The sequence below is a fragment of the Falco peregrinus genome, chromosome 5 (assembly GCF_023634155.1).
Source record: "Falco peregrinus isolate bFalPer1 chromosome 5, bFalPer1.pri, whole genome shotgun sequence".
NCBI lineage: Eukaryota > Metazoa > Chordata > Aves > Falconiformes > Falconidae > Falco > Falco peregrinus.
The window spans coordinates 62,595,189-62,607,956 of NC_073725.1; the positions used below are offsets into that span (position 1 = coordinate 62,595,189).

The following is a 12,768-nucleotide window of genomic DNA, read 5'->3' on the forward strand; positions in this document are numbered from 1 at the left end:
TGAGAATAGCTGACACTCACATTGATAATATTTCACCTGCTAATATTTTCCTTTTTTTTCCATTAGAAAAAAAACAACAACCCTATCCTAAACCCCAGTCTTACAAGAAATGCCACGTTAAAATCTGTTCCACAGTACAACAAGCAGGTGGATACTGTTTTTACTGTAACTTCTCAGTCAAGTGAATGCAAGAGAGATCATCACTATTTCAAGATATTTAATAAGAAGTAATTACAGATTGAAAGTCCTCTGAGTACATGAAATTCAGCTAATGCACAGCTCTAGAATGGGTCACTTCTTACAACAATATTACAATTTTTTGCTTTAGCGTGGATAAGTTGGACTAACACAAACCACAAAATACTGAATCAGATGCAACAGCTAGTGCTAAAAACCACAACAATAAAAAGTATGGCACAAAGAATGTTAAACTAAATGACAACTAATTAGTATTTTCTTTTGGCAATCCTGGTTGGGACTAATTCAGTTCAGAGATCCATTCCCAGTCAGCACCAGGTTCAGTTAATGTACATTTTGTGCAAAGTGTACTTTTAAATTCACGAAATAATTAGTTTTGTAAACATACCTTCCTTTCACAGTAAAACAACAGTGATTTGGGTACCGAAGACAAAAGAACCCCAGACAGTATTTTATTTCACAGTACACAGTGTATGTATATATAATCACCATATTCAGCAAGTAGGTAAAGCGCATGCCAGTAACAACTTGGATTGTAAATCAAGAATTTGCAGTGCAGAAGTACACTTTACTCCAGTACTAATGAACTAATATGAAGTAATGCAAACCAAGGTAGAGTAAGATCTTGAAAACAGCATACTCTAGGTGATTTACTGCACCTTTCTTTAAAAGGTAGGCTGAATTACTCTGAAACAGGAAAATTTCACATCAGCTATCAGTGGAATAAACAGTTCAAAGCTTCACTAGTTAAAAATATTGCACCAGAAGTGTTGTATTTGAAAGCAATACAAGAAGGATTTTTTAATACAAAAACACTTTAAAAAAAAAAAAAAAAGACGTATTACAACAGCTACTTTCAACTAAAATAGCTGGTAAATCGTAGGAATTGATGAAATGTGAGTTCTCTGCCACACGCAATAGATATATGGATTACCTGGAATCTCTCCTATATAGTATCAAGTAATTTAGGAGGGGGAAAGGCCTCCACTGTCCTATAGTTTTGATGGAGCCAATTGTAAGCTCAATAAAACCTATAAAATAACAATTGACGGTATTCATGTTTATTTTAGAAATACATGTCTACAAGAAGTCTTGAAATGCTTCACCATCAGTCAGTGCAAATGAATAAAAGCCACATTAGACGGATGTACGACGACTACCAAATGTCATCCAGATGTCTACAGCTCTGACCACAGGCCACTCAGCCTGTGAATCTGGAGTAGACACACAAAAACCACATGAAGCTCTGCACAGCTTGTGAAGTTCCCATTTAGAGAGTCGAAGACAAACAGTAGGGAGATCCTTGGGAAATTAAGGACTGAGAAACAAAGGGACAAGAGACCTTCCACTAACTTCCATCAGAGATGGGGCAGCCCAGATCCAACACAGTACTTAGGGACCACACTAAGTGAACGCTATGTCCATGATACTCCGAGGACACTGCATCCCATGTCAGGCTATTACCAAAAATATAAAACCACTGTGTGCAAGTGATGGATACAGTGAACTCCAAGAACTAAGTTCACTCATGAAGAAAATCACTTTCTCTACTCCAAAACAAATTTCCTCACTATAAGTGCAGTTAAAAGGGGAAAAGTAACACACAGAGAAGCATGTAGATGATCATCAAAGATCAGCAGTCCCTTTTTGGAAAGCAGAAACATGTATTTAACTTCAATACTTAACATTTAGAAGTGTACTTACTCTTAAGTAAGCAAAACATTTATCGAGTTTCAAAAAAAAAAAAAAAAAAAGCACTGCTCAGTAAGTAGCTGTCTCTACCAATACAGGCACATGAACTAACCTTCTTCTCCTGATTTCTCAGGACATGGCAACAGTCAGCTATGGCCACTAAGTCTTTGTAACTCTTATAAAATTTCTGGGCACATTAAAAGCATGATTGAAACCTATTAAAACTATTTGCTCAGGGAACACAAGGTTTTATCACCATCATTTGCTCACCTCAGCATTAACTTAGAAAAAAAAGACTCAGTGACTTGCAGTTGGACATCTGGCCCTTAGTCCAGCTATTAACTATTTTAAAGAAAGACCTTGAGAAAGAATTAATAGGCTGTAATCATCTAAAGTAGTCTCATATGCAGTTCATTTTTCCTTCACTTCTCTGTTGCAGTACAAAAAACAAAAAAAAACCCATCCCCCCAACTTTCAACAGCAGCAACATCAAAAAGCACATAAAAGTTGATTCAGATTATATCATATCCCTTCGTATTTACAGATTTTCTCTAGTAAAGAATCCACTATCATTGTTTCACCACAATTAAGTGTCTTGGACTTTTTAATCCTAAAAACAGCCTTCAAACATCATCCAAGCCTGGAAACACTTTCAAAACCCTCAGGAACTCGACAACAGAAGCATCATATTCCAGACAGTATTGCAAACACCTCCCACTCCATCAAAGTGTCTATTAAAGAAACAGTCCTGAGAAGCAGTTCCCCAATTATCTTCCTCATGATATCACCCTCGCCAGCTCCTGTGGGCGCTACGTTAGCTTCTTTATTCTGCGGTTCTGCTTGTCAATATTCAGCGTCGCACGGTCTACGGAGGTAGTGATGGAATCGAGAGCTTCGTCCTGTCTCTCCAGCTCAGCTTCTGTCTCCAAGGCCAGGCCCTTCAGTTTCTTTAGTATCTGTCAGAAGACAGAACTTTCAGCAATCAACCAGTTCTTTGAGAAATGTGACAGACCAATGGCAATTAGTTATTTCATTGTCTTAAATGACCAAATCATTTGTTGGAGTCTGCCCTGAAGCGTGCTGGTGAAAAGACACTGGTCTTACTCTGATATGCTGAACTGAGATGAACTAAACAATGAACTAAAGACCAGAAAATTCAAATCTGACACGTTAGAATTACAAGGGAGGAATAAATTAGAAGTAAAAATCAGTGTAAACATCAGCTTTTTGCTGGCTCTGTTGTTATCTCCTTGGTATGTCTGCATCTTAGAGCAGCAGCTCGTCCTGAGGAGCAGTGCACGCTGAGAGCCAGCGCAGGCAGAGCACAGCCGGTGCGAAGCCAGAAGGGGATCACGCGGCTGAAGGCGTAGCAAGGTTAGGCAGGGACCAGGTCAAAGGACAGAAAATGTTGTTTTACTACAATCCACTAAAGAAAGAAGTGTCATTGGATGGAGCAGAAGGGAAAAAGTGAGACTTGGGCAACCAAACACATGATTTTCAAGGGACTAGAGGGTGGTGTGGTATGAACGGACGTCAAGGCAGCCAAGAGGCTCAGGCTGTACCCGAGATGAGAAACAACAGATGCACTGGCTACAGCTCTATTCCAGGCTGCAAGCATTATATTACATATCAACCAGTTTACACCACACTTAGCAAATTACTGTTTGTATGTGGGACTGTAAGCAAACACCCTGAGCTACTGCAAGATTATGAGCAGACCCTGCTGTCTGAAAAAGCCTATAGATACTGGTCCAAACAGGGCAGAAGACTCTAAAGTGAAAGGAGAAAGCCAGGCTGATGCATTCTTAAGGCTAGGAGACACCCGTAACAATACCATACACTGACTTACAGGGCCTACTGAACTTTAATTTTCATCACTTCACACAAGCAAGTCCGTGAGCAGAGGTCCAAACAACACAAGCAAAAGCTGCCTTAATTCCTTACTCTGTAACACTAGTTTCTTTTAGCAGCAGCCCCAGGCACTAGTTACATCACTGCCTTTTCTCCCCTCTTGTGGCTACTCTATTAATAAGCCTGGTTGCATGAAGTGAAAGCACCTGCCTGACAGGCAAGCCTGAGCTGCCTTCCCTCGGATGTATCAGAGGGAGATCTGGAAGCACCATATCATACTAACTGGAAATCCAGCTTCCGAGTTGCTTCAGATCACGAAGGGGTTGTCTCTGCTGGCCTACATGATCTGCTTCCTTAGGCATCCACAGATGGGTCCACGAGGATATCCTCACACTGCCTGGCTAATAAGAACAGTTTATCCATCAATTACAGTAACAGTCTCCACAAAAGCAAATCACCCCAGCACTATACCACATCAACTGCTGTGGTACACAAGCATCTGGGTAATGCTACCGAAGATACCAGAACTGCAGCCTGTCTAACAAAATAAATCTGTGGCTTTTGGTAAAAAAGGGGAAAATAATTGTAGTCTATATGTGTTTAATTTTATTATATATTTTTTTGTAACAACTAGCAAACTCTTTTTTCCTTTCAGAATATATATAATCAGCAAGCTGCTGTGAAACATCAGCAGCCTTTTTATCCACATGCGGAGCTGGATTCCACAGCAGTCCCATCGTTTGCAGCTACACGAATTACTGGTTTAAGAAAAGCAGCGAGGAATATCGTATCTAGCTGGAATGGCAGAGGAATTTTATGCAGACAAAATGCTTTGACTACAGCTGGATGTCAGCCACAGTAGTGAGATTTATCTCTTAAAATATCTCTCAGCTCTTTCCATAAATCACAAGCAGCTAGAAATACGGCTGTGTGAAAAACTGGTTTTGCAATTTGGCTGCCAAAGCAAAAATACAAAACAAACTGTAGATCAAGCTTAATCTACCTTCTTCTGTTCTTACCAAAACTACAAGCTAAAACCCCCTCTGTTTCTATCCCAAATGAAACACTTCAGGTTCTTTCACTGCAACAGGAAAGCAAGGCTGAATTCCCCAAACTGGAGGTGGTAGACATGTAGGCTATGCACCAAAAAGAAAAATTACATGATCAGATGCATGGTGTGTATGACTCAGGACATGCATCTGAAATAAGGTCTTGCCTTTCCTGAGGAAGTAACTTTATGACTTGGAAATGGAAAGTTCAGAGGTGGCTCCCCCTCAGTTCTTCCTTTGAGTTTCTTCTGCGTATACTTTTTATACGCAAACATACATATAAAAACACAAAATAAAGTAGCCAGTGCTACATGAAATGACTCCTACCATTAATAAAGTCACAGTATGGCCAAGACTGGAAAAGACCTCTGAAGGTCTCTGGGTCCACTTCACCCAACTAAGAGCAGGGCCAGCTTCAGTGTTCATCTGAGAGAAGATTACAGGGGTTCAGCCTCCACTCCAATAAACTTTCTTTATACTAGTTCGGGAGAAGAGATCTCACGCCTTCAATGTATCCTAAAGGATGGCAGTGAAAGACATGTGCTTCATCATTTGCAGATGATTTAAGGATGGTCCACACTGACATTTTTTCAGCAAGTTTAAAAGGTTTTATCCACGCACATCCCAAAATTTGTCTTCTTGGCACAGCAGAACAAGAGCAGCAGCAGCAGCTGCCAACACTTCCCAGATCATGGCTTGACACATGCTCCAGAACGGTCCCCCTGGCCACTCAAAACCTGCACCTTCTGCTGCAGCAAGGCACACACTTTTTTGGAGGTTTATCACCCAGTGCCCTTAGCAGCATGGTAAATTCAGCTTTCCTGAGCTGTGTCCTCACCCAGCACATCTCAGTTTGTGAAATCCATTGAGGCAAGCAAGTAAAGTAATGTGGTGGCACGTGGCACAAGCCTGCAAGAGGGCTATGCAGCAAAGCAGGGGCTAGCACGAGACAGTGCAGAAAGGAAGCAGGGACACTCCTCCTTCCCCACCTCACCAAGAGGCACTCAATTTATTTGTAAATCAAAATTGTGCCAAAAAAGGCTCAGGTTTGACATGAAAAACATTTTATTTTTAGTTTCAAACCAGATTACTTTTGATAGGCTTCTCATTCATTAGAGTGTACTTAATATTTAAAATACTGAAAGAGACACAATTGTTGAGAACAGAAAAGCTTTTAAAATATGAAAGCTGTAAAATGGAAACTCAGTCAGTTACAGGGCCCTGCTCAGTTCACCTGCCAATTAGGCTCTGCCTTGAAACGCAGCAGGCATGACTGTGTGGTTACTCACACACAATAATAAAACACAAGCGGCTCCCTTTCATCTGATAATTCTCTTTGCCTTAGAGTCTGGTAATAAATCCCTTAACCCTTTGTCTGTCAGTATCTTCAACGGTTCAAGTTGAGTGCTGCTACTTGATCCGGTGGGACCTGAAATGGTTAAGACGCTTTTCCAGCACAGCCCACAGAGCTTGCTGGAAAGAGTTACTCGAATCTGAAGTCTGGCCAAAGCTGGTCACTATTTTTGTAAAGCAAAATGATGGCAAGATGTCTAGTTATCACTGCTCCAGTTCTGTCAGCTGCTCAGAGCAACAGTGCCTTTTGTGCCAGCACGTAATTTGGACAGCAAACCAAGACATGAAAATTCAGTGTGAAACTCTATCTGTTACACAAAGCCAAACAGCAGGTATGAGTCCATCAAAGCCACATTTTGAAGGCACATTTCCTCAGGCACTGGTCAATCTCACACGAAGACATGAGAGTCTCAGATTTATGCCGCTGGATTATAATTTGGAAAGTCTGATTTATCCTCGTGGCTCTGCCACAGATTTTCTGTGCAACTTCGGGCAAGTTACCTAATATTCCCACGCACAGAGTTCTCTTTGTAAAAAACAAGGAAGCAACTTTGTTGCTGCTCTCCAAATCTGCCTCATGTCAAGTGTTCAACTACAGCAGGCTTGGGCTTTGCTGGGAGAAGGTGTCCATCCAAAGTATGCACCCCAAGTTCTTGTGTGAACTACAGAGACCTAGACAACACACTGCAGTGTAAGCCACGATTCATCTGCTCTATTTTATGTACCTGCTTAAGGAGGCATTCATGCGCTGCCCACTCCTCTCTGCTTTGGCTCAAGTGAGAGCCGAGCAACCAGCTTAACTGGAGACAGTCACAACACAGACACAATTGGAATGAGAGGAGAGGACTCCAAGCCCATGAACCTGCTCCGTACTTGGCCCTATTGCTTCATCATTTTGTCACAACACCTGAAGACCTAAATTCAGTGTCAGGCACTGTACAAAAAGAAATTGTATCCTAAAGATCTTGCAATGGAGACCGCTGTTTGGTTTGGGTCCTGAGATGCCATCATAATTGTGCATTTTAGTTAAAGCTTGTGAAATATGATCTACGTCTCAACACACTGAGTATCCAGCAGCAAAAATAAGATACAGCAAGTGCCACTGTGCAGGAAGCATTACCAACTGTAGCTTGAACTCCCTGAAATCCTTCCTAAGATCCAGTCTATCACCCCTGTGCAACTGAGGTCTGACTGCTGAAGCAGAGCACATGTAACCAGAAACGGCTCTTGAAGGCAGCTTCCCCAGCCAAATTCACCTGTTACTAGGAAACAAAGAGCAGTCATTTGCACTACTCTGAACCAGGGTGCGGAGGTTCTGACAGTAACAACTTGCAATGATTTAATACGGTGCTTCACCTCTGTGCTGAACATATTGCAGGTGAGCAAGAAGCAGGGACACCACCTAAAACATTCCAATTCATAGTCCCATTATAAGCTCAAACCCACATGAGAGACTGAGTGAACTTGCACTGAAAATAGAGGCCTGTCCACATCCTCTCCTGCTGCACCTAGGAACAGGCAGTGAAACAGGAGAAAGCAGAAACATCTTAAGCCACTGCAACAGAATTTACTAAAGGACATTTGTCGACACCTCATGAGACAAATGCAACAAAAATCTATGGATTTACGTTGCTTTAACACACTTCCTCTTTGGTATTGCCACTATCAGCATATGCCTGTAGCTATGCAAAGTGCTCCTTCTGCTCAATCTACAGTTGTGTTTGGTGTACAAATACTCAATCTCCACACCAGCCACTAACAAAAGTGCTTCTGCTTGCTCTAGAAAATCAAGCTGTCTCTTGTAGCACAAACCTGATGACAGAAAAAAAATGGAATAGGCAAGTTGAGCAGGTCCCTTGTATATGAAGCACACAAAAGCAGACCATTTTTAAAGCATCAGCTCTTTTGAGCCAGTGGCTATTCAGACAGTTGGAAGGGTCACTGTTTCCCATCTTATTCTTGGTGGCTGATTTCTCCCATCATTTCTTCTTGGACTGATACAGAAATGTGATTTAATTTACTTTCTCAGGGAACACTAAGCACTCATGGTGCCACTAACACCCCACTGGCCTTGACTGCAAAAAAATACTCAAGCAGCTCCACAGGCTCAACTGTCACATTTTATTTTGATGCCATTAAATACTTAGAGGTTACACACAAGCAAATACAATGCATTAGTTGCAAGTACCTCAGTTCTCTTCCCGTATTGTGCCTTACAAAAAACAAATCCAGGACACGGTCATTACACGTGTCTGTTAAGATCTGTCGCCTGTTGATTGCTATAGTCCATGGAACAAGGCCACTCTATGAGCAAATTTGGTATTTAGCACTTGGAATGAACACTTCCTCAACAAAACGCTTTTTCTCTGACCTAACGGTTATGATTTCCTGAGATGAGGGCATGATAAAAGGGTAAAAAAACACTGAAGAGTCTCTGAAAGTAGCAAAGGATGAAATTAAACCATCTAGACCTGAGAAGACATTGAGGAAGCAAAACATCACAAAGACATGCACTGGGATGTGGGGTTTTTTCGCACATTACACAATTAATTTTAATACTGCCTCTGTCTTCATGGCATATGCGATATGCAGACAGTAAATATCAGGGCAACAGTTCTTTGGCAGGAACAGTTTCAGAAATTAGAAAGCACTGGTTTGGCAAAATAAATTCAAATTTAGTGAATTCACCCCACTTCGACCACAGCCCTTAAGCTAATATTGTCATATCCCCTCCCATACCCAGTGCCATTATGTCAGCCACAGCAAGGCGGTAGGCAGAGGCTCAGCCAGAGACCACAGGAACTTCGTAGGCTTCTTTCTCCGTAACACAGCTAAGGAACACAGCTCACACTGCCACAGACTCCGTGTTTTTTAACATAAATGTCCCTTCAGGAAGTCCTGGTGAGGTCCTTTACTCAGGCACCCAGTCACAACTGCAGACACTCAGGGCTTCCAGCTCTAATGGAAGCAATTAATATCATTCAACAACTCCTGTTGCAAAACATCTATTGCTATTACTGCACGTACTTTGTTTTTGAGGAGAGAGAAAAAGCGATAACTATTTGTTCATCACAAATTCCTCTTTTCCAACTTCAAACATTCTGGTGGACTTACCCACATCACAAGTAATGAGGGGGAGGGAGCAGAGCTCTTCTGGGTTTTGTGATTTAATTAAAAAAAAAAAAAACCAAAAAACCCCACAAAACAAATAAACAAGTGCTTGCATTACAGCTAATCAAATAATGAGAGATCACCCTCCTCAAGAGAGGAAATTGCTCAGAAAAACACTGTCATTACCAACATAACGACCTCAAATACCTTTAATTCGTTTGTGGAAGCTTGATGCCAGAAGTATCCTGACTTCAATGCATGTTAATGCTTTGCACTTGTAATCGTTTTCCCCTTTTACTCTATAAATGCTTTGCAAATGTGATTAACCATCATCCTGCTCCTTCCCAAAGTGGGAGTTGAACTGAAGCAGCGCAAAGAAGCTCTCTGGGAGCAAATGCATCAATGAAAGGCAAGCCCTTGTACAATAAGACACATTCGGAGAAAGCAAAAAAAAAAAAAAAAAAAAAAGGCAAAGCAGCAGGCTACACCTCAGCAAGGAGCTCACACCTGACTGCTTAAAGCCACACAGCTGCAATGAGACAAATCTCCTGTTTTCCTGCCCTTTCTACTTATGAACTTAACCTGCTTCCAAACTATAAAATGACTGCATGGGGAAAATACAAACTTATAAAAAGTCTTGAAATACCTTAGATAAGCACCTTGCTCAGATGTAGTTTCAAGATCTTTGCCTAGATGCTTCCAGAGGTTCAATACCCATAAGACTTTGTATGGCATCAACCATGATGCTGCCCTTGAACCCCATTAGAACACATCCCCAACCTCCATACTATTCAAACCCACTCCTACTGGTAGGAGCTCTCCCTGCAGTCATGCTTTCCTTCACTTCCACACCTTTACACTTCCCCTCTAAGCCTTACTATGTTCTTTCCTAACAGAAACAAAAGATCCTGAGCTATTTCGCTCTGCTTTGCACTTTAGAGAAATGAGAAAAAGCAGTGTTTGGTCAGCTCCTGTGAAGAGGTGGACAGACACCAGTCTGTACAAGATGAGAGGCTTCATTCCCCATTCACAAGACTTGTTGGAAGATGAACCCCCCGTACTATGTTTCCTCCACTTCCCCTGTCACAGCCAACTGGTTTGGAAATATCAAGCACCAACAAAGTCCAGTGTTCAACTGTCAAGAACCAGCGCTGGGGAAGCAATTCCTAGTAAGTCTTTTTTGCAATGTGTGGCAAAACGTCTCTTCAATAGCTGTCTGTGACCAACAACCCTTCATATTGTATTTAGGTTTTTTGGGTCTGGCTTCAAAGCAGAATTATAGCGCTGAAAAAAATGACATTTAAGGAAGGAACAACTAGCCCTTCTGAATACATAACAGCTGTACAAAGCGTATCCATGCATGAAAACAGATTGCTGCTATTTGTACAACTACAGCTGAGAAATACACTCCCTTAAAATCTTGCAAAAGGTCAACACTGCTTCAGAAAATGCTTATTTTTTGATGAAATGATAGATCATGGAGATAAGCTCTTTAAAAGAGGAGAAGAAGAAAGATTGATTAAATAGTGAATAGTCCATTTTGTTTTTGAAAAAGCCCAAATAAAATTTCAGTCAAAAGATCTTGATTATGTTTTGGTCACAGAAGCAAGTTTTGCTCTAAAATTGCATGTTTATGAGGTGACTCCTAGTAAGGAAAAGGAACGGGAGTTTTTATAGGAATTATGGCATGTAGCTTAAAATTATTAATGACTGGAATCATGAAAAGAGACTTGACTCTCACAGAACAGGTGCTCAGCAATTATTGGGGGTGGGGAAATCAGACCCATCCATGGCCTGTCAGTTTGCCATTCAGATCCTCTCCCCACCCACACTATCCCACAAGCTCACCCCAAATCATTAACTGACTTAAAAATTCTTGGCTTGCTTGGCTTGGTGTGGTATAAATAAATACCAGAATTGTCTTTTGAGTTCTAGTTAATCTTGAAAGTGTTTTGTTTTGTTTTAAATAACAATGGCCATTTAACACCGTTTCAAGTCTACCATCCAGCACAGAGTTTCAGACATTTCTGAAGTTAACCTTCTGCAAAGGTTAAAAATTCTCACTTACTCAACTGTCTTTCGGTTAATTTTAATAAATAGATTCTTCCTGCAAGAAGTTTTCATTTTTAGCCACTCAAGTCACTGCTAAGTGCTTGTGACTCTCAAACGCACTCAAGCTAACAGAGGTTGCTTTATTCTAATTCCCAACGATAAAATAAAAGAAGGGAACTGGAAAACTGCAGGCTTGGCTAAGATGCAATAGAATTAGCAAAGACTTCACATGTTATCACCAAGCTACAGACTGAATATCAAAAAGAATAAGATGCTAGAGGGAAAGAAAAAAAGAAAAATAGTAAATTTTAATCTTCAGTCACATCTTCTGATGTGTCTGTGATCATCACCAGTGAGCCTATTTTAATGGGAAAACCCACTAAAACCATACTGCTTGGCTTTTCCTGTTAGTTCACCGTTTCAGATCAACTACATACTACAAAGAGGGATTCTTCACTAAAAGTTCTGAACATCAGCTTGAGGGAAATTCCTTAAAGAGCCATTCAGATGAACAATATCAGACTGCGTTACTTTAAATAAGTCATTTTTTTTCCTAATAAAATCTCCAACCTGTTTCCCCTTTATTACTTTGCTAGACTGCATACTCATTTCCTAACTACAAGCTCCCTCTGCGTGTTTATAAAACACTGTTCAGCTCTGTGGATGTTTCTGAAATAGAACTGCTACTCCTCAGTAAAAAAAAAAAAATAAATAAGATAGCATAGGGAAAACAAAAAAAGCTGAAAATTATTTAATTGTTAAGCTTTTTAATCTTCAGAAAAAACAGGTTATGGCTAAGGATTTTCCTTGGGTTATAATCCTATCACTTAACATATTTTGCTGATAATCCCCGATTTGTTCAAAATTGTTCAAAACAAATATAAAGTTATCAGTGTATTTTAATCACAGGTTTGACTAGCTAATTTTTGATGTATGTTCATCTAAATTTAGGTGAAAGAATATTTTTGTTAAGGACAATTACTGTGTTTCTGACGATGAAAATGCATGTTATTTAGGAAGCACAGTGAAACAACTCTTTATCAAAGTTATCTCAACTTATACCTGTTTAAGCTCTTTTGCTTCTTCCTGGGAGATCTTCTCTTGCTTCTGCAGCTGAACCTGGTCATTATCCATCCCTTCTCTGCCTCCCACTGGAGAGCCGGGCTGCACCACTCCTCCCAGGAGTCCTGTGGCTGCAAGAGAAGTTCCCGTGGTCAGACTGCCATCTCCTGTACCAACAGGGAGGACTAGTGCTAGTATCGAACTGGTTGACCTCTGCTTTTGCACTACAGCGGTTTGCAAGGGGCCAAGCAAGCATAACCCAGTCTTGCCCGTTAAGCTATGTTCTTCTAGAAAGGATTCCAGCTGTGTGTCGTACAACACCTAACGTGGAAGTGACAGGCTGCTGAGAGATGACTTATTATTAAAGGCAGCATTTGGAGAATGCGTTCATTTTGGGCTG

At 40.8% G+C, this 12,768-nt stretch overlaps 1 protein-coding gene across 6 annotated transcripts in view; it reads right to left on the reverse strand.

Annotated features, from left to right (window-relative positions):
* The window catches only part of SNAP47 (synaptosome associated protein 47), a 79,741-nt gene that overhangs the window by 48,404 nt on the left and 18,569 nt on the right, over nucleotides 1-12,768 (reverse strand). For 4 of the 6 annotated variants that reach the window (XM_055803754.1, XM_013299727.3, XM_005229549.4 and 1 more), the window contains exons 4-5: nucleotides 12,369-12,499; nucleotides 200-2,846 (exon numbers count right to left, since the gene is read on the reverse strand). In XM_055803754.1, the coding sequence (XP_055659729.1) occupies nucleotides 2,700-2,846; nucleotides 12,369-12,499 (278 nt within the window). In that variant the 3' untranslated portion in view covers nucleotides 200-2,699. Of the gene's footprint in view, nucleotides 1-199; nucleotides 2,847-8,250; nucleotides 9,102-12,368; nucleotides 12,500-12,768 lie in introns of those variants that run through there. The other 2 variants (XM_013299731.3, XM_055803753.1) reach the window with 2 other exon arrangements.